Here is a 19,725-nt window from a genome sequence, read left to right as displayed (position 1 = left end):
ATATAGGAATAAAGAACCGTAGTATTGTCATAACATTTACAAAGAAGTGGAAATAAAAACGAATACACATTTGACTATAATCATATCATGAAGCAGATGAGAGATGTGGCTTTGGATTATTTGTATCAGTAAGTACCAATCAACCCTTGGTCGAAGCTTGAAGAAGCAGAGTTGGGAAGTTGAGTAAACGTAGCCGTTTCATGGTTAAACACAAAGACTGAGAATTTGCTCTCGTGATTGGACGAATCAGTTGCGCAAGAAGCAGGGCTCAGGAGGTATTGATCGGTATTTGCTGACACATGATCACCACTCATGAGAAGACTCGTGAATGATTGTTGTTGATCAAGATCGTGCGGAGTAAAATTCATCCGTGGATCAGATAACTCGTTTGGGAAGACAAAGCCAGAAGAAGACGCCGGAACGTTGTGATTTTGTTCAGACATAACATCAAGACAAGTGCTCTGGGAATAAAGAAGGTCACGAACCCTATCTTTTACTATCTGTAACTTATGTTCCAAGGAACCCTTGAACTCACCAACTTTCTTTGTGAACCTTTTGCGTTCCTCTGCGTCCGTAAGAGATCTCCTCTTCTCGTCAACGAGTTTCTTGTTATAGAACTGTGAAAGATTTGTGTTTTTCTTGATTTTTTCTGTGTCGCTCAAATTGTTATACCTCTCGAGAATGTCTTTGACTTGGCACTGATCTTCAGGGTAAGTGTTGACGAGGTTTCCTTCACGGTCGTAATGTATCACACAAATATCGTTGTCGCAGAGAATGGAAAGCTCTAACGCTTTTTTGAGAATGGTCTTCTCTCTTAACAACAAGAACGATTTCTTGAAACGGGTTTGGTTTCTGACAGAGAGCTTGTTGTTGTTCTTCATCCTTGTCGAACTAGAAGCAGAAGAAGAAAGAGAATTCATGGCAAAAACAAAGCTTCAGTTTACGCAGAGTGAGAAAAGAATTGTTAGTGATTAAGCTTGATCAAGGTTTAGGGTTGTGTTTATTTATAGATTTATTTTGGGTATCGTTTATAATTTCCTTTTTTGATGTATTAGTTTCCCTTTTTTCTCACTCGGATAATTTCCATTTTTTTTTTAACAGGATAATTTCCATTTTTATTGTAGCCGTTGGGATTTTTACCGTGTGTGCGTGTGTTGTAAATACATTTTTGTTAATTAATTAAATTTTCTTTTATTTTCAAAACCCATACGAAATCACACTTGACAACATATCAGATTCAGAGACGAGAGCCAAACTTACTACAAAAGGTTACTGAATCAAAGGTAAGCATACTCATTGCCAACTATAATATGCTCTTCTCTGTAAGAGAGAGTGGCACAACACAACGGCGGATATAGAAAATTATTTTAATAGGTCATTTATTATATATTTTTATGTTTATAATTATATTCAATTTTAATAAAATTATTATATATATCATATATTAGGTGAATTAAATAAATATGAATATAAATTATATATGAAAAACAGTATTTTTCATTAGATATTTTAAAACAAATGTAAGTGTCTATTTGACACACCATGCACAACAAAAGACCAGCCATTTCCCTTTTAAATATCTGATCTCAGTTACTAAAATCTTGTTTGGTCACTGGCGACGAAATGGAATCATCATTTACTTCACCAGTAGTCTCCACAAGAGCATGAACCATCCTTAAAATGGTGAAACCTATTATTATCCCTCAGTATAATCACCCTCCCTGTGATTTTCGCCATACACTTGATGGCACTATGACAATCCTCACACACACGCAGGTTCTTTATCACACGTATCGGTTTCCCTTGCGGCACACGCATTATCCCATACGCTACAGCCAATCTCTCGCTATGGTACCTAACCATACGCTCCTTCTCTTCTTCCTCTACATCATGAAGAACCACGCTCGTCTTCGAAACATACCCTGCTTTCTTCATCCTCAAATCAAGATCCTCCATAAACGCATAGATCTCGTCTTTCTCGGCGTGGAACTCATCCCCAACCGAGAATGTATGCGTCTTGTTCTGTATCTCAATCCAACTGTACCCTGTAACTTTCTTGACTCCTTTGTCACGCATCCTCACTCGCAGCTTGCTTACATCTCCCCATCGACCCAAAGAAGCGTATAGATTGGAGAGAAGAACGTACATTCCGGAGTTTTCAGGCTCCATTGCAAAAATCTTATCTGCAGCTATCTCAGCTAGCTCTGTGTTTCCATGGACTCTGCTTGCACCAAGTAAAGTTCCCCATATTGCACCGTCTGGCTCAAAGGGCATTGCTTTCATTAGACTGTGAGCTTCTTTTAAAAGCCCAGCTCGACCAAGAAGATCCACCATACAAGCGTAGTGCTGCGAGTTTGGTGTTACACCATAGTCTTGAGTCATCGTGTAGAAATGTTCCCTGCCTTTGTCTACAAGTCCTGTGTGACTGCACGCAGATAGTACCGCAACCATGGTAGCATCATCTGGCTTCAGTCCTTCTCTCTTCATCGACTCGAAGAGCCTTAAAGCCTCTTCTCCGAACCCATGTCTTGAATAACCTGAAATCATCGTGTTCCAAGAGACAATGTCCCTCCCAGTCATCTCCTCAAACAAGTCACTGGCGTCACCTATGCTTCCACACTTGCAATACATTAACAAAAGCGCGTTCCCAACAAAGCACCCACTCTCATACCCACCTTTAACCAATCTCCCGTGCAGCTGCTTCCCGAGCTCAAGAGCGACAACGTCTGCACACGTGCTTAGAGCAGACGAGAACGAAGACCGGTTCAACCTCCCGCCTTCCCTCTCCATTTGTACAAACAACCGCAAAGCTTCATGTCCGTGTCCGCTTTGCGAGTACCCTGCAATCATAGCAGCCCAAGAGACCGGATCTCTCTTAGGCATTTTGTCAAAAAGGCTCTTCGCTTCAGAAACATCGCCGCACTGAGCATATCCAGTTATCATCGTGTTCCATGTACTAACATTTCGAAAAGGCATAACATCGAAAAGCTCCTTAGCCATCCCCATCATCTCTCCCTGCACATATCCCGCAAGCATAGCGTTCCATGAAACTTCGTTCCTCTCAGGCATCTTGTCAAACAACTCCCTCGCCTCTTCCACCATCTTGTTTTGTACATAACCTGAAACCATTGCTGTCCATGTAAAAACATCTTTAACCGGAGACTTGTCAAAGAGCTTCCTCGCCTCATCAATCTTCCCGCTCTGTGCATAACCAGTAATGATAGTATTCCACGAAACCACATCTCTCACACTCATCCCATCAAAAAACTTCCTTGCCTCAACAATCTTCTTCTTCTTAACAAACCCACCAAGCAAACAGTTCCAAGAAACCAAAGCCCAATTCTCCCTCGACTCAAACAACGCACAAGCTTCCTCCATCCTCCCGTTCTGAACATAAGCAGAAAGCAACGCGTTCCACGACACTTCGTTCCTCTCAGGCATCCGATCAAAAACCCTCCTCGCCTCATCAACACACCCGTTCTGAGCGTACCCAGACAACATCGTGTTCCACGAGCAAACATCTCTCTCCGACATCCTCTCGAACAGCTCCCTCGCTTTCCCGAGGCTCCTGTTCCTCACATACCCTTTGATCATAACATTCCACGATACTAAATCTCTGTCAGGCATTTCGTCGAACATCTTCCGGGCGGTTTCGAACTCGCCGTTTCTCAAGTAACCCGAGATCATTGCGTTGTATGATACGGAGCTCCACCTGGGCATGCGCTCGAAGACGCGAAGGGCTTCGTTGCAGCGTCCGTTGCGCATGTAGCTGCTTATAGCTACGTTCCATTGTTTTATATCCTCGTCTCCGGATTTGCTCTGCGGTTTCTGGAGTTGGGTTTGAGTTGTCTTCGCTGAAGAGTGAAAAGTTGCTTCCTTTTTGGCGTTGAATCTGGGTTTGAGTCCATTGAAGGATGAATGTTGATTCTGAGCACAGAGCTCTTCTAATCGTTTTGTTCCCGCGCATCGCATCTGGTATTTGAGCGAGCAAATGGGTTAACTTGTGTAATTTACTAATCCTGAATAAATAAATAAAAAGTGAAAATCTTTTATTACAACCGGAGATGATCTATTGCAAGTTTTTTTATTTAAGAAGTTGCAGCTATAAATGAGAGTATATCTCAATCTCTGATGCTGTAGCTAAGGGATTTATGAATCTCTTCAGCTTTTTGCCAGATTCAAGCAAAGTAAAAGTTGTGGACTCGTGTTGCTACAACGCATGTTTGTTTACTGAATGCATTGGAGCAACACGAATAAGTTTTTTACTGAATGCATTGTAGCAATCTCACTCGCTCTACCCAAATAAGTTGTGGGTTTTTGTCTTGTTCTCCTATGGTGGTTTGGCTGTTATCTAGTCTATGTGCGGCAGTTGGGCATTCGGTTTTGCTTCTTTTCTTGCAGGTGTATTTCTGGAGAGTTAGTTTCTACGCAGTCCGTTCTCTCTATATGAGATTTCAGTTCAAGGGGTGTACACGGTCACGAACTGTCGGGTTTAAAAACGGCATTCTTCATATATGCATATATGCGGTTCGAACGACGGCATCATCGCATGGACCACTAACGGCCTGGTTTGGTGGTAGATTTGTCCTTTAAATCTCCGGATCGGTTCATGTTGAGTTGAGTTTGTTTTTCGGCTATGGTCTTGACTTGTAATTATTCTGGTCTTTGTAATGGTCTCAAAAATGGAAATGAAAATCTAATGATGACAAAATAAAATTAAAAAAAAGATTCTTTTTATCTACGCAAACTCATACTAAACGGATCCCAAATTTGAGATATTCATAACAAGATTATGAAAAAAGTACTCATCTTTTACGTCTTTAATAAGCACAAGCTCATTGTAGAGACGAGATTCACCATAAAGCAATTTAATTCATAAAGAGTTCAACGCAAAAGAGTTAAAGCATCCCAAAGTCACAGCTACACCAGATATATCATCAAAGCTTACGAACCATTAACACTAGCTGTTTTCTCTCTTCTTGGTACCATTCCTACAACGAACGTACAAACAAACCTCTAAATTGAAACATCAAACTTCAACCAACCAATTAGTCTTTAATTTCTGCAAACAAATGTTTTCCCTAAAACAGACAAACATAACATTCTTCTCCACTATCCCTTGTTGATGAGTCTTCTACATTGCATCCGCTATCTTTTGGACCTCCTCGATTGCTGAAACTGCTACCTTCAACTTATCCGCAGCTTGCTTCACTTTCTTTTGCTGCAACCATTTGTCATTCAGAAGAAACAAAATAATCATGAGATTGTCTAGGTCATATGTTTATTTGTTTACTATTTAATAAAATAATCATGAGACTGTAACTAATCAAATGTTCATTCACTTCCCACTCAAAGCGAAACTACATCCATGTCGAAGTATTAGTTCTTAGTACCCTTTTGAGATCCCACACAACATATAATGTCTAAACCAAGCTGATACAAAATGAATACAGAAACGTAAACCAACATCACTATAAAAGCCAAGTGGGAGTAGTTATAACATACCAAGAGTGCGGCTTTTTTCTTGTACTCTCTCGGGTCTGCAGCTCCATGCCCAGTGTTAGCTTCTGTTGTTGCCTTCATCCATGGAAAAACAAAGTTTGACATAAGTATACACATTTTTGCATAAGCATGGGTTACATGAACTATAAACTTGTATATATATTGACTCATATAATAGATGATAAACGATTTACCAAATGGACCGACCACTTGCATTTTCACATTTTACAACAAACAAAATTCACAGAGAATCCACAAATATTTCAGATAAAGATACACAGTTAGTTGTATACGCATATGGTTATGTGTTATATGAATGATAGATGATAACGACTTACCAAATAGATCAACCAGTTACATTTTTTCACATTATGCAACAAATTTTACACAAAATCCACAAATATTCGACATAAAGATAACCACATTTATACACACATACCATATTATAGACCAGGTCCAAATAGCAAATTACTCTAATGAATATAAATAATTTTTTAAAAATTTTATCAGTAGTAAAGATAGATATTATACCTTCCTTGTCCTGTTCGAAGTCCTCTGCTTAGCCACTTGCTCAGTTTTAGGTTTCCGTCCACGCTTCTTAGCTGGAGCCGCCGCCGCCACGTCATCCTTCTTTGGCCTCCCACGCTTTCTCGATCCAGGAGTCACCTGAGACTCCGTCGCAGCCACAGTGCTCGACCTCTTCGGCCTACCACGGCCGCTCTTCACAACCGCCGCAGCCGGAACAACCGCCGCGTTTCTTCTCGGGCGACCGCTTGGCTTCCTAGCCGGCTGAGCTGAAACGGCGCCGTCGGACTTGGACTTCGGCGGACGACCACGGCCGCGTTTCTGGGAATCGTTGGCCGCGGGTGAGGCGTCGGTGGGAGCAGGAGGAGGAGGGTTGTTGTCCGCCGCATCAGATCCGGGAGTCGCCATGAGGGATCTAGATTCAAAAAAAGCGCGTGAGAAAACGGAATCTAGAAACCCTAGATAACGGACGTCAACGTTAAAAATAAATCACAAGCTCGATTCCGTTAAAGCCTCGAAGAAGAAAGTTCAATGTCTCTAAACCAAGAATCTCATAGTTAACGAACTGAGAAGCTAGGGTTTGCAATGCACGTACCTTAGTTCAGCTTAGGAGATGAGGAGCTGGAGGACGAAGAGAGAGAAGCTGCGACGAGAACGAGAACGAGAAGGTTGGCTGAAAAAGAGAAAGAAAGATAAGAAGAGATCGTTACGCGGTTACAAGATGGTGACCATGGCTCTCTCTGGCTAGACTGCTTTTGAAGAGAGAGAGAGAGAGAGAGAATAAAACAAACGGCCGTAGAGGTTCAGAATCCGTTGCGTCTAAACGATTGGGGTCCACCCTCCAGTCCTTTTGTATATCGGCATTAATTTTACATGAGTTAAATTTAAATCGACATGATTATTCAAAAATTAGAATTTCTCCAACTTAGTTTCTATATTATACTCTATAAATTATTTCAAACTCATCTATATTTGTTACTAAAAATAAAATTGCTATTTTTGCTATATATTTAGATGGAAATAACAGTATTACTATATATTATAAGCATATATTAAAAATATTTTTTTATATTTTTATAAAAATTTAATGAAAAGTGAAGTAAATTGTGAATGGTTTAGTACTAAAATAGTTTTGTGGTTTCCTAACCTTTTCTATGAAAAGGTTATTTCTTTGGGACAAATTTCTTAAAGGGTTACTAAAACAAAATACTTCTCTACTTTTTTCAAATTCAAATTGGGAGGAAAAAGTGGTTAAAACTTTAAAGGGTTTTAGACCAAAAAATAAATAAAAAACTTTAATAGGTTTGAGTGAATACAAACCATTCGAACTCCTACCTATTTTCTTTTGGCAATAATTACCAACATTAAACAAAGCTTCTGACGTATGCAACGTTAATTTAATGGCTTATCACTGGAGAAACCATCACACAGGTAGAAGTGGTCATAAAAACTACATTAATTACTGAATTCGGCGGTCTTTAGAGCACCGTTAGGTCAGATAATTTAATATCAACATCTTTATATAGTTAAATTATATAATTAGAAGTCTAGATTGTGAAAAAATATATCACTCATATAGTCATATGATATAATAAGTGTGTCAAAAAGTATCGATAGTGGTTCAAAAAAATTCTCAATTGGAAAACCCATTTCATTATAAATGTTGATAATATGTAAATAAAAAGAGAAGATTTTTGAAGATACTTCAGAGATTAGTTAGTTTTTCTTTAAATTAGACAACTATTTTTTTAAAGGATCAAATTTAATAAATAGCACTTTTTAGATTCTGTCATATAAGAACATTTAAAAAATATTAAAATGATCCTCGGACGAATCCGGTATCTGGATCCGTAAATTTAATATATGGATTTGGATTCATGGCTTTCGGATACCCGAATATCAGATATCGAGATAGATATTATACTATTCGGGGTATACGGATCTGGATCCGGATCCGTACAAATAATTTAAAAATACTAATTCCAAAAAAATACATAAATTAAATATTTATACGAGATTTATATATATATTATAATATGATAAAATTTAAACATAATATTATAAGACTAATTTATGTATAAATATTAATGAAATTAAAAATATATATATTTAAAAAATACGGATCCGGATCTGGTTATCTTCCTATTTTTGGAATAGATCCAGATCGGATCTCGAATCGGATCCCCATATAATAAGTTTCAGACTTAGTTACTAATCAACAAAATACTAAAGTTGTGATTAGTAAATATAAGAGTAAAATAGAGTAAATAAAAAGGCAGAAATGAGTGAAAAGTAAAAAGGGTGGAAACATGATAAATAAACAAAATTGAACATTAATGTATTTCTCTTGCAAAACATAAAAGAATGTATTCTACTTGATTGGTGATTTTTCAGCTGAAGTCAGAGTAAATTAATTTTCTCCAAATTGTTTACTCGAAAATGACTATACAGTCATACCCTAAACTACTCTATATTCTGAATTCTAATTTTAATTTAACTTCTTAAATACTAAACATTAACTCTACTAGACTAAAACTATAAATAATAGTTAAACTATTCAATACTTTCTTTTCCTTTTTTAACAATTCACATCATCTTTTTTCTTTCACCTAATTATTCACCACATTTTTAATTGAACCTTTTATAATAATTTTGTTTATTATCTTACTCTACCATTTTTATTTATATTTTTATTTCTTTAATAATTTAGAAACTACACATTATTAATAATTTTGATTGAAATAAATAATATTAATAAATAAATTTTTATACTTTTTAATAAACTTTTGTATTCTAAACTAATTATTCTTCAAATAGTAAAAAATAATTATTATTTTTTGAAACTATTTCATTAGAAGTATGATTTCTTATATTTCCAAATATAATAAAATAAGTCTCTACTTATAGAATATAAAATGATAACATTCTGGTATAAAAATTATTAAAAAAAAAATTTACTATTAAATAATTGATGTCAAATAGTTTAGACGAGAAAATTAATACTTAAACAACCAAGACAATACATAATTCATTTTTTATTTTAATAAAAAGTTAATTTTCACCTTCGAATAAAATGTGCTATATGTATTCTTTGCTCCCACACTTTATTCATTCAACAAGATTTAATCTGTGTACTTTTTGTTTTTATTCAACACGCATTATATAAGTTCAAATGTTGATTAAAATTATTTAATAGGTCACTGTAAATGGTCTAAACACTGAACCTAATTCCAAATACATTAATATATTTACTACCCTTTACTTTTTAATGAATGTTATTTTAGGAATTTTCGTTTTTTTAACAGAACCTTGGTATAATTTAGTGCTATCTGGAATTATTCTTTAACAAAAATTATACGATAATATTTAGAAACTTGGGTGCTCTAAAAACCAAATAAAAGACCATTGTCTGAGAAACATGAGGGTACAAAGCAAAAGCCTACAGACAAGGATGATATCGAGAGAGAGAGAGGTACATGAACAATGGCAATATATCCTAATTACTTTACATACATTACTCTACCTCAGTACCTCTCCTTGTTTCGTTAGAGACACCATTCATCATCGTTTTACTTAAAAAGATTTTTCTCCTGCAAACACCCTTATAAAATTAACAAATTCATGGAAAACACAACAAGCAAGCCCACCATCATCATCACCACCACCACTTGCTAGCTTTTATTAGTTTTGTCAAGGCTGCTCTCTTCAGAACAGCGCTTCTTGCATTGCTTCTGCTTCTGTCTGCGGCTGCCCTTGTCCATGTCCCTCAAGCTCTAGTTCATTTCCAGGGTGTTGTTCATCCGGCTGCACTTCTTCCATGTGCGTTGGCTCCTCCGTTGTGGTAACTGTTAGCTCTTCCAGCGCCTGTATAGCTTGAACCACTGCATGGTTTCCACTTCCTCCGACCTCGGCTTTCAACACATTAACAATCTCCTTAGCTTTCTCTTGCTGCATAAACAAGAAGACCAAAAACTACATTAAGCATGGAGAATTTAGAATTTAGAAAATAAGAAGAAAACTAAACCAAGAGAGGATGACCACATAGTTTTAATTATGTTCATTAGTCCACTTACAAACAACTCAAACTTCTTCTGGAGTTCGCCATAGCCAATATCTTGTTGTCTGGAAGCTCCCTTTGCCGCAGCATTCTATGTATAGAAGAAGACAATAAAATAGATGTAAGTAAATGATAACTCATTCATATTAACAGATTCTAGAGGACAATTAACAATAATAAAAAGACTCAAACTTCAAGCTAAATCAACAATCTATTTTGTACATCAGAAGCTAATGCCCTATGTAGCTCAAAACAATTAATACAAGCTAAAGCTACAACTAGCTCTTGATTACCAAACAAAGAGAACCCTTAAATTAATGAACAGTACACCATAAGCAGAGACAAGACGAATATAATTAAACTGTAGAAACTATCAAAGATACTCTCTACCAGCAAACTCGAAGGAGACAATATTCAGAGTTGACAGTGACATTTATTCACGAGACAAAAAGTTCCAGACTTTATAAAGGGCGGCCTCGAGGTGAGATAAGAGATACCTTTCTGGGTCTTCCAAGGGGTCGTCCAGTACGAACATAGCCTCCTCTCTTGGGCTTCATAGGCTTCCTCACCACACCTCCTACCTTAGGAGGCCGTCCTCTTCCTCTCTTCGCAACCACGACTGATCCTGATCCTCCACCCTCTGCTTTAGGCGCAGAAGCACCAGCGTCAACTCTCTTTGGTCTTCCTCTGCGTCTGACACCGCCGTTAGAAACATACGGGATCACCGAAGCAGGAGCCGAGACAACAGCTGGCTTCCTCTCTCTCCCGGCAGCTCTTCCGCTCGGTGGCCGACCTCTTCGTTTCGCAGCTTCAACAGGAGTCTTCACTGTCGGTAAAGCTCCGTCTTTCCTAGGACGACCCGGTGGTCTCTTAACCACCGTCTGCGGTGGGGGTAAGGGCAGTATCTGCTCCTGAGGTAATCCGTTGGTCTGAAGAACATCCGGTTTGGGCTTTGGAGGACGACCACGACCACGCTTCTGAGAAGCTGTCGGAGCAAGATCTGGCAAGGGTTGCGTCTGGTTGAAGTCAGATCTGGGAGGTTCAGGTGCTAGTTTGTAGGACTTCTTCACCATCACGAGGACGCCACTGTTCTTGAGAGACTTGAGATGGTGAGTCATCAAAGCTCCGTGAGCAGGAGGTATCCCTGTGTACGTCCTCTCGATGTACCTCGATATCGCTTGCTTGCTTGACCCCTCCGCTTCGTTCAACGCAGCAATCGCACAGCAAATCATCTACACAAAAAAGAAAAAATTCAAATTTGTAAAAAAAAAAAGTAAGTTGAATAGTAAAGGAGCTTACTTCGGAGTAAGGAGGGTGAACCCATGTCGGATTCGGCTGCGGTTGATAGAACTGGTTGTTGTTGTTGTTGTTGTTGTTGTTGGTGTAGAAGGGGTGATGGTGAACGGAGAAGGGGAACGGTGGAGAATGGTGAGGATCGTTCGGTGCAGAGAGGGAAGGATCCATGGATTTAGAGAGAGAGAGAGAGAAGGTGATGAGTTTTTTGGGTTTTTTATTTTTGTTATTTTTTCTAATTAAAAAGATTTTGTGGGAGGAGGAGGAGATTAAAAAAGTTAGGTTGGAGAGAGAGAGAGAGTGTGTGTGTGTGCGTAGAGAGATGAAAATGACGAGAGGGTGATTGAAATCTAACCGTTGATTGTGTCTTTTTGCGCCGATTTACGACACGGATCGATGAGGTGGCGCTCTTTCTTATATTAAAATTGTGTTTTGTGTTTCTTTGAGCTATTTTCTATGTTACTATTACGCTGTATTAATTAATTAATTATATATAAACAAACTTCCAAATCTTATAAACAGAAAGTTTGACTAATCATTTTTTTTATAAATTTACTCATTAATACTCATAAATTTTTTAATTTATCTATTTTCCCTAGTTTAAAAGATTTATTACTGAGGAATGAGATCTAATACCTTTTGAGTTAATATGTTTTATATATCTGTTTAAAAGTGCTAGAAAAATAAATTTTTATTTTATATATTTAATTTAAATTATGCAACTTTAAATTTTCAGATTTTTTTGATAAACTGGGCCAATTAAATAATTTTGATATTTTAAGCCTGTTTTCTTAATAAAGTTCCAATAATCATTTAGTTATTACAAATTTTTAACTTATGGAATTTAATAAAATTTAAATATTTAATTTTAAAATATATATCTTATTATTTTAAAACTTTATAAGATTCATTTTAATTAATCTAAAGTCATTTAATTATTTATCAAAGATAATATAATGAAACTAGTTTTTAAATAAATAATTAAAAGATATGTACATAATACCTAATTATTATATATTTATATTACACTTAGTTTTTATTTCTAAAAATAACACTCAGCTATAATTAATTAATCTTATTATGTAATTTATTCTTATAACTAATTATTTTAATCCATTTAGTATTTTAATTTTACAATAAATAATTATGATCCATAAAATATTTTAGTTATATTTACTAGATGTACATACAAATATGAAGTCTAACTATTTTTTATAAATTAATTCAATTAAATAGAAATAGTATTACTTGTATATATTTCATATCAATGTTTCAAAAATCTTATTTTAACATTTTAATATTTTATAATATTTAGTGAATTTATCAGAATATAAATAGTATATTGTAAAATGTTAGAGAAAATTTGTACATAACTTTTATGGCATTACAAAAAAAAAAAAAATAAACATTAAAAAGGATGAACATGGATCAAAAGTAGTTCATTTTAAACCGAAAGGGCATGAACTACAACGTATTAGATAATAACCATAGTTCTAATTGTCTAACTCTATAGTCAAAGTTTTGAATAGTTGATCCATGTTCGAGGTTTAGGTTTCTCTTTGATAGATTTGCCTTAGTCGAAAATCAAGTTAGACCCTTCCATTTCCATATCATGAAATATGGAGAGATCTCCATTTAATATAAGTTTTCACTTTATCGAAAGCATGAACGAACCCGGCTTTGAAGACAGTTTGGGTTTTCCTTTAATAGATTGTCCTTAGTCGAAAATCAAGTTAGACCCTTTCATTTCCATATGATGAAATATGGGAAGATATCCATTTAGTATAAGTTTTCACTTTATTATAAAAAAATATCTAAATTTTATTAAATCACAATTGTAAAAATTACTAACAGAATATTTGCTCTTTTCAATTTTGAAATATCACAATCTTCACTAACCTTACATAATATTTCTCATATATATGACAATCCCACTTACGTGAAGAAGCACAACTTTAAATCTAATATTTTATCATGTATAATCTTTTACTTTCTACTTAATGCATCATAATTATGTGGATACCATATCAATACTACATGTTACTTCTAGCTACATTTTAAGCTATTCAAAACCACTTAATTAATAGATACATTGCTTATGTTTATTATTGTTTTACTACTACTTTATTTACAAATCTTAATCCATAAAAATCCAAAAAGTAATATACTTTATGTTGTATATTTTCTCAGTATTATATATTAGATCATATTAATTCATAGAATCATGAATCCAATGTAATATATATACTTATTCAAAATTTTAAATATTAAACATTATACTAATATGTATATAAAAAGATTTACTTATCCATTTTATAAATATAGATAAACATACAAATTGGTGTATTAGTTTATAAATAAATACATTAGAAACGGTTCATGTAGTTAAAAATATGATTTGACGAATATTTTATATAACATATCATTTTATTAGTTTAATTTCAACCACAATATGAGCAACTAACAAATTACATACAATTAAAAACCGTCGATTTATCATTAATGTTAGATATTACAAATCGAACTAACACTCACAAAAACGCATGTTTGTGCAACCATTACATTTTTGTGTTGTAAATTTTTTTAAATATCTATTACATTTTTTGTAGAATATCTACCAACTTAGATATATGAACTAGCACATAGCATTTGAACCATTTCACTTCACAGTTAGCGATTTATGAACCTTAAAACATGTCATAGAGGATCTTGGTTTCTTTCTAGGAACAGTATATACGCTCATGATTCTATTTCAATTACGTAGTTATGCCTGGATGCCTCGTTTGATGTTTTTGTGCATGAAGAAGTTTAAGTTTTGAACTTCGATCAAAACCACCCTGAATCAGATCACAATGATCGAGTCAACTAAACTTGGCACCGATTGGTTCATGACTCCTGATTCCCTTCCTGGATTCCTAATCTTGTGGTGGGGCTGGGATTTCAAGATGACAGATAAAGTTAGGTTCAATACTGCATAACCCCATGGTGCTAACTTGCACGACGTCTTTTCATTCTCAGTGATTCATCACAGATGCGCGTCTGCAAAATGTGCAAGAACGTTCCTAATGCCCTCTCTTGAATTCAATCTAGTTAACTTTCAAAGTGTATAATAATTAAACATGACAAAAATAGAATCAATGGATCAATATCATGCTTATGAGTGGTCCTGGAAATACAAAACCAAATAAATCTCAAAAACACTAAAACATAAGAGAAACCATTTGAGTCGATGAAAAAATTGGAGAGATTAAATAAACTTTTTCTCGACAACTGATTCTAGTCATGTCTTTTTCTTCACTCTAAAAACGACCAAGACCCCAAACTCTGATGACTCCATCAGTGTATCCACTGAACAATGTGCTTCCATCAGCACTCCAGTTCAAGCTTGTGCAATAGATCACCTGCATTTTGCATTCCACATTAGAAACACACAAACCCACAATAAAATCTCATACAAAAAAAAAGTCAAAAACCATGTAGACAGAAACAATCAAACATTACAGGAACCTCAAAACAAACTTTGTACCTTAGTCTTGTTTCCGGTTCCGACAGAGGCATCAGACTTCTCAGCCTCAGCCTTGAGATCAACCTTCAAATCCTCAACAACACTCTTGCTCTCAAGATCCCATATCCTAATGCTATTCTCCGTCGCTGCACACAACCAGTACCTATTGGGACTGAAGCAAAGAGAGTGAATAATCGCTCCCGCCTCGAGAGAGTAAAGCTTCTTTCCTTCAGCCAAATCCCAAAGCAAGATCGCACCATCTTTCCCACCACTAGCACACAACGAACCATCAGGCGACACAGCCACAGTGTTCAAGTAACCAGAGTGACCAGCGAGAGTGTTCCTAATCTTACAGTTCTGAAGATTCCACACCTTCACTGTCTGATCCCAAGAACCAGACACAATGGTCGGAACAAGCGTATTAGGACTAAACCTAACACAACTAACCCATTGCTTGTGTCCATCACCGTGATCGGACCCGATAGTGTACTTGCATTCACCAAGCGTGTTCCAAAGCTTAATCGTACCGTCACGAGAAGCCGACACAATCTGACGGTTATCAGTTGAGAAAGCAACAGAGAGAACGTCTTTCGTGTGCCCCACGAAACGTCGAGTGGAGACTCCTGTGGCGAGGTCCCAGAGACGAAGCTCGTCGTCCCAGCTTCCGGAGAGTGCGAACTGTCCGTCGGAGGAGAGAGCGACATCCTCGACGAAGTGGGAGTGGCCGGTGAGGCGGCGCTGAGCTACGCCGTAGGACTTGTCGTCCTTGGTGAGTTTTCAGAGGATGATGGACTTGTCGCGAGAGGATGTGACGATAGTGTCGGAGCTGTCGATTGGGGTGGCGATGGCTGTGACCATGTCGGTGTGGGCACACATTGTGCCTTTCAACACGAGTCCCTCAGCCATGGTTTAGGGTTTAGAAATGTAGGCGGCAAGAAACGAGGGTTTATATATTCTGAGTTAGGGTTTTGTTCAGTTTCAAATAGTTTGGGTCTTCTTGTTTGGCCCAGTGTTAACCCAACAAGGATATATGGATTGAGATCAGTTTATGGATAACATTTTTTTTTTAACAACCAATATATAAATAACATAAAATCCTTTATAATCTGAAAGTTATTTTGTTTAGTAAAATAATTATATTATCGTTGTATTTCGTATTTAATGTAAATTTATAAACCAATTCAAATTTTTCAAAATTGAATAAATTAAAAAAATTCAATATGATTATTAGGTTCATCTAAATTTTGTTTAGTAAAGATTATTCATAACCAAAATTTCATAAACTGAAAAATCCAAATCATGTCAAAATCCAAACTAATTAACTCGAATCTTATCTGTGTTCACAAGGTCTAAACGTTTGAATATTTGATTTGAATTGTTTTTTATTTTATTTTTAGTACCATTATACAATTATACAAATTAAAGTTGGTTTAGGTAATACAACACAGAACATGCTAATATCCAAAAAAGTTAGATTTAATTTAGTTTCATTTAGGATTTTAGCATGTCCTGTGTTGTATGAAATACTATAATTTATATAAGATTATTAAAATAATTATTAAAAACATTTTTAGGTAGTATGATAAATAGTTTCATATATTTAAGATTTTGGTTTGGTTTGGTTTAGCTTGTATGGCTGGAGTTAATCATACGTGATTTTGATAACCACCTGAAATCTCTACCGACAAAATTTGATGAAATAAAACCAAAGTCGGTTCAGTTAAACAAACCAAGTTGGGCCAATTCTATTATCCAACATCCCTAAGAAAAAGAACGACGGCGACTGTGACCGACCGTGTAGAAGGGAACTCGGTCGGGGATTTACATGTCCGAATTTCGAAGAATAAGAAGAATCTCGTGAGGAGGAAATTTGGATAAAGTTTCACTCTTTCGAGTCAATCACATCTCTGAAAACAAAACCCATCTCCTCAAATTTGTCTTTAGCCTTCTCCAGCCAATGGATTTCGTCAGGTCTTTGCTTCTCTTCTCTCTCTCTCTCTCTCTCTCTCTCTTCCCAAAAAGTTAGGATTTTTAACTGATTCGCCATCTTCTGGAATAAAATTAGGGGCCTTTGGAGTAAGCATAGAAGAAAGATTCTCGTGACGGCTGGTTGTTTGGGAAGTGGGTATCTTCTCTACAAACTATACAACTCACATACTCGTAGGCTTGCTGATTTGCAACGACAACTCGCTAACGACCGTGAACATGACGAGAACATCAAAGCTCAGTTAAGTTTCTTAACCAATTAAAAACACACTGTTGGATTTGTCCTTACTGATCTTACCGTTTTTGATTAGAATGAAAGCCCATTTCGAGAATATTCAGATGATAGTGGACTCCACCACACTGCCTCACGCGATGCGGTGCTTGAGTATCTCTATAAGGGAAGAGATTGATGTCTCTAGCGTTATGGAGAGACTGAACAGAGGGAAAGGGGTGTTGAGTCAGTCTGAGAAGCTTCACCTCTGGGACCAGCTCAAGATTTTGAGTAATTCACTTATCTTTTTTTTTTACATGTGTTTTGAGTGTGCGAGTTCGATGTTTTTCTTACTTGCTATTTTGTCTGTGTGTGTGTGTGCTCTCTTTGCAGGTTTCACTAGGATGGTTTTGTCTCTGTGGTCCGTGACGATGCTCAGCTTGTACATTAGGGTTCAAGTCAACATTCTAGGTAGACATTTGTATGTTGACACCGCTCGAGCTCTTGACACCTCCTCCTCCCATTTACTTGTAAGATTATTAGCCTTCCTCTCTTTTCTGCTTGTTTAATCGACACTGCACACGTTCTTTCCTCTTCTCTCATTTGATTGCAAGTAGCTATAGTTATTAGTCGTCGTTGATATAGTTATTGTTACCTTTTAAACCAACTGCTACCTGTCCTGTGATCTTTTGGCAGGAAGAGTTAGATGTCATTGATAGAGATGATGAACAAAAGTTCTTGTCAAGTGCTGATTTTCTTGTGACCAATGCAATGCCGGGTTTGATTTCAAATATGCAAAGTGCTGTCAGCGAAGTTCTTAAAGGGTAATGTTGCAAATCCATATCTAGATTGTTTATAATTTGACTATAATTTGGGAGAAACAAATGTCATTTGCGTTTTTTTTTTTTAAAAAAATTTCAGAATGCAGTTAAAGGATGTAATAACAACAAGAGTTCTTCAAGAAACCCTGTTACGGATTGTAGATGTGTTCATGAGCAGTGGAAGTCCACATCACTGGGTTGATTATCTAATGATGCCTCAAGACACAAAGCTTTCAAGAACCACAAGTGATGGCTCTTCTGATGAAACTGTGAGCAAGTTTAATCAACTTATGGTCGAAACGCGGCAAGTACTAACCAGGTAAGTAATGTCTCACTCTCGCTCTGCATCAGAGACTCATGAGGAATAATAACCTTATCTCTTTGTTTCTTTCTTGTTTGCAGCACTGAGTTCACAGATATAGTCGAGATTTCGCTCAAGTGTTTCACGGATGCGTTGGTAGAGGAAATGGAAACGCAGAGTATATCCGGCGGTTTGGCTACGGGGATGCCATTGGCGAAGATGTTACCACAGATTGAGAAGACAATACCTGTGATTATAGCTGAACCTGGCAAGAATCAGTTCTTACAACTCATCAGAGATATGTCTGAAGTTCAAGTCTTTTTTACTCTCTTATATGCTAGTATGCCGCAGTAGCAGCTTTTGTTTGTTCTCTTCAGCGTTCTCTAATCGCAATTTCAGTGTTTTAACGTTTTGCTTTCTTCTTTGGGGCCTAATTAGCTTGTCGTTTTTTTTTCTTGGTTTACATCATTACATGATTTAAAGTTGGTTATATTCACATGATTTATTTTTTCCCTCAAAATATCTTCAGTTATAAAATTAAATTTATAAGAAAGTTTCTTGAGAATTCTATCATAATGGTATGTATTCAGTTAGGTTTGTTATGGTGCACATAGTTGTAGATGATGAAGTGTTCCCAAAAATAATGATGAATCGTTTACTATTTCTTCTTCTTCTTCACATTTATCTTCGTTCAAAATATACAAATGGAACACATGGATGGCTATACATCATTTACAGCTCTTAAATATGTACAAACATGGCATCTTCTGTCAAAGAGGGATCTTTACAACTTTGGATTGTGCTCAACCAGATCATAACCCACCGCCCAAACCAATGAGAGAAACAAAAACTAAGACTATTGGATTAGGTACGTAAAAGAGTATACTTCTAATAGTCAACGCTTCAGCATGATCGATCAATGGCTCTGCAATAACTACGCAGTTGCAAGAACATGAGTTTGGCTAGACTTGCTGATCTTTGTTTCAAAAAAGAACGCCCAAGATGAAGATGAAAGTTATAGTGGAAATAAAAATTATCGAAGTAAGGAAACTCCAATTAAGACGCATAGTTAATAGATAAGATAACTCCAATTTGGTAAGTATCATATGGTAAACCAAAGTTAGGTTCAAATTGTGATTTTGTTGTAATAATATTGATCTTCGGACTGGATGATGAATTCAAAACGTACAATGGCGTAGCAGTTAGTCTCAACTTGTGTGGTAATGAAAGGTGGATCAATTGTACTTTCTATAAAGGTGGGATACGAATTTCTCATGGTACGTTCCACCTCCAAGGGTGCTTCTGTGTATCAGTACAAGACACCCCTATGCATCAATTTTCTATGTGACAAGTCCCCTTCTCTCTGAACAGAAATCATATCATATTACTAAAGAATAATGAAGAGACAATGTTACTTGGTGAGGTTAGTTTATGTTTTGTCTAGACAACTGTGTAGTTTGTGATATGTGTAACATGTTAATTTGAAACAGTTTGGTTGTTAATAAGTGAATCACACGAACGAAA

The 19,725-nt window shown here is 36.2% G+C and overlaps 6 protein-coding genes across 7 annotated transcripts; 1 reads left to right on the top strand and 5 right to left on the bottom strand.

Annotated features, from left to right (window-relative positions):
* Positions 1 to 125: 125 nt before the first annotated feature.
* On the bottom strand, positions 126 to 920 carry LOC103871691 (agamous-like MADS-box protein AGL53). The gene has a single exon (XM_009149970.2). It carries the CDS (start codon positions 918 to 920, stop codon positions 126 to 128), a length of 795 nt encoding a protein of 264 aa, XP_009148218.2.
* Positions 921 to 1,449: 529 nt separating this feature from the next.
* LOC103871457 (pentatricopeptide repeat-containing protein At4g02750) lies at positions 1,450 to 4,607 on the bottom strand. Its single transcript, XM_009149707.3, has one exon. It carries the CDS (start codon positions 3,970 to 3,972, stop codon positions 1,642 to 1,644), a length of 2,331 nt encoding a protein of 776 aa, XP_009147955.1. The 5' UTR covers positions 3,973 to 4,607; the 3' UTR covers positions 1,450 to 1,641.
* A 273-nt stretch (positions 4,608 to 4,880) lies between these two features.
* On the bottom strand, positions 4,881 to 6,879 carry LOC103871456 (putative DNA-binding protein At1g48610). 2 transcript variants are annotated; one of them, XM_009149706.3, is made up of 4 exons: positions 6,623 to 6,879; positions 6,034 to 6,442; positions 5,506 to 5,577; positions 4,881 to 5,221 (listed from the first exon to the last, which is right to left on the bottom strand). In XM_009149706.3, exons 2-4 carry the CDS (start codon positions 6,433 to 6,435, stop codon positions 5,135 to 5,137), a joined length of 561 nt encoding a protein of 186 aa, XP_009147954.1. In that variant the 5' UTR covers positions 6,436 to 6,442; positions 6,623 to 6,879; the 3' UTR covers positions 4,881 to 5,134.
* A 2,513-nt stretch (positions 6,880 to 9,392) lies between these two features.
* Positions 9,393 to 11,651, bottom strand: LOC103871451 (histone H1). The gene is made up of 4 exons (XM_009149701.3): positions 11,384 to 11,651; positions 10,582 to 11,316; positions 10,101 to 10,175; positions 9,393 to 9,975 (listed from the first exon to the last, which is right to left on the bottom strand). The coding sequence occupies exons 1-4, from the start codon at positions 11,546 to 11,548 to the stop codon at positions 9,733 to 9,735; spliced, it is 1,218 nt and encodes a 405-aa protein (XP_009147949.1). The 5' UTR covers positions 11,549 to 11,651; the 3' UTR covers positions 9,393 to 9,732.
* A 2,813-nt stretch (positions 11,652 to 14,464) lies between these two features.
* Positions 14,465 to 16,820, bottom strand: LOC103871453 (receptor for activated C kinase 1B). Its single transcript, XM_009149702.3, is given in 2 exon segments — positions 14,465 to 14,778; positions 14,904 to 16,820. Coding segments are annotated over 2 exon segments (987 nt in total). The 5' UTR covers positions 15,789 to 16,820; the 3' UTR covers positions 14,465 to 14,676.
* A 19-nt stretch (positions 16,821 to 16,839) lies between these two features.
* LOC103871454 (peroxisome biogenesis protein 3-2) lies at positions 16,840 to 18,721 on the top strand. The gene is made up of 7 exons (XM_009149703.3): positions 16,840 to 16,853; positions 16,948 to 17,109; positions 17,180 to 17,370; positions 17,473 to 17,609; positions 17,776 to 17,903; positions 18,001 to 18,219; positions 18,303 to 18,721. The coding sequence occupies exons 1-7, from the start codon at positions 16,840 to 16,842 to the stop codon at positions 18,553 to 18,555; spliced, it is 1,104 nt and encodes a 367-aa protein (XP_009147951.1). The 3' UTR covers positions 18,556 to 18,721.
* Positions 18,722 to 19,725: the final 1,004 nt, after the last annotated feature.

The sequence above is a fragment of the Brassica rapa genome, chromosome A06 (genome assembly GCF_000309985.2).
Source record: "Brassica rapa cultivar Chiifu-401-42 chromosome A06, CAAS_Brap_v3.01, whole genome shotgun sequence".
NCBI lineage: Eukaryota > Viridiplantae > Streptophyta > Magnoliopsida > Brassicales > Brassicaceae > Brassica > Brassica rapa.
This window is presented reverse-complemented; position numbering and strand designations above follow the sequence as displayed.

Excerpts from the sequence above, each read along its gene's own strand:
- LOC103871691 (XM_009149970.2), bottom strand. The coding sequence starts at position 920 with ATGAATTCTCTTTCTTCTTCTGCTTCTAGTTCGACAAGGATGAAGAAC.
- LOC103871457 (XM_009149707.3), bottom strand. The coding sequence starts at position 3,972 with ATGCGATGCGCGGGAACAAAACGATTAGAAGAGCTCTGTGCTCAGAAT.
- LOC103871456 (XM_009149706.3), bottom strand. The coding sequence starts at position 6,435 with ATGGCGACTCCCGGATCTGATGCGGCGGACAACAACCCTCCTCCTCCT. Across the intron at positions 5,578-6,033 it reads CTTCGAACAGGACAAGGAAG|GCAACAACAGAAGCTAACAC; the intron begins GTATAATATCTA and ends CCATGGATGAAG. Across the intron at positions 5,222-5,505 it reads AGAAAAAAGCCGCACTCTTG|CAAAAGAAAGTGAAGCAAGC; the intron begins GTATGTTATAAC and ends AAATGGTTGCAG.
- LOC103871451 (XM_009149701.3), bottom strand. The coding sequence starts at position 11,548 with ATGGATCCTTCCCTCTCTGCACCGAACGATCCTCACCATTCTCCACCG. Across the intron at positions 10,176-10,581 it reads CCCTTGGAAGACCCAGAAAG|AATGCTGCGGCAAAGGGAGC; the intron begins GTATCTCTTATC and ends TTCTATACATAG. Across the intron at positions 9,976-10,100 it reads AGAAGAAGTTTGAGTTGTTT|CAAGAGAAAGCTAAGGAGAT; the intron begins GTAAGTGGACTA and ends TTGTTTATGCAG.
- LOC103871454 (XM_009149703.3), top strand. Across the intron at positions 17,904-18,000 it reads GTCAGCGAAGTTCTTAAAGG|AATGCAGTTAAAGGATGTAA; the intron begins GTAATGTTGCAA and ends AAAAAATTTCAG. Across the intron at positions 18,220-18,302 it reads ACGCGGCAAGTACTAACCAG|CACTGAGTTCACAGATATAG; the intron begins GTAAGTAATGTC and ends TCTTGTTTGCAG.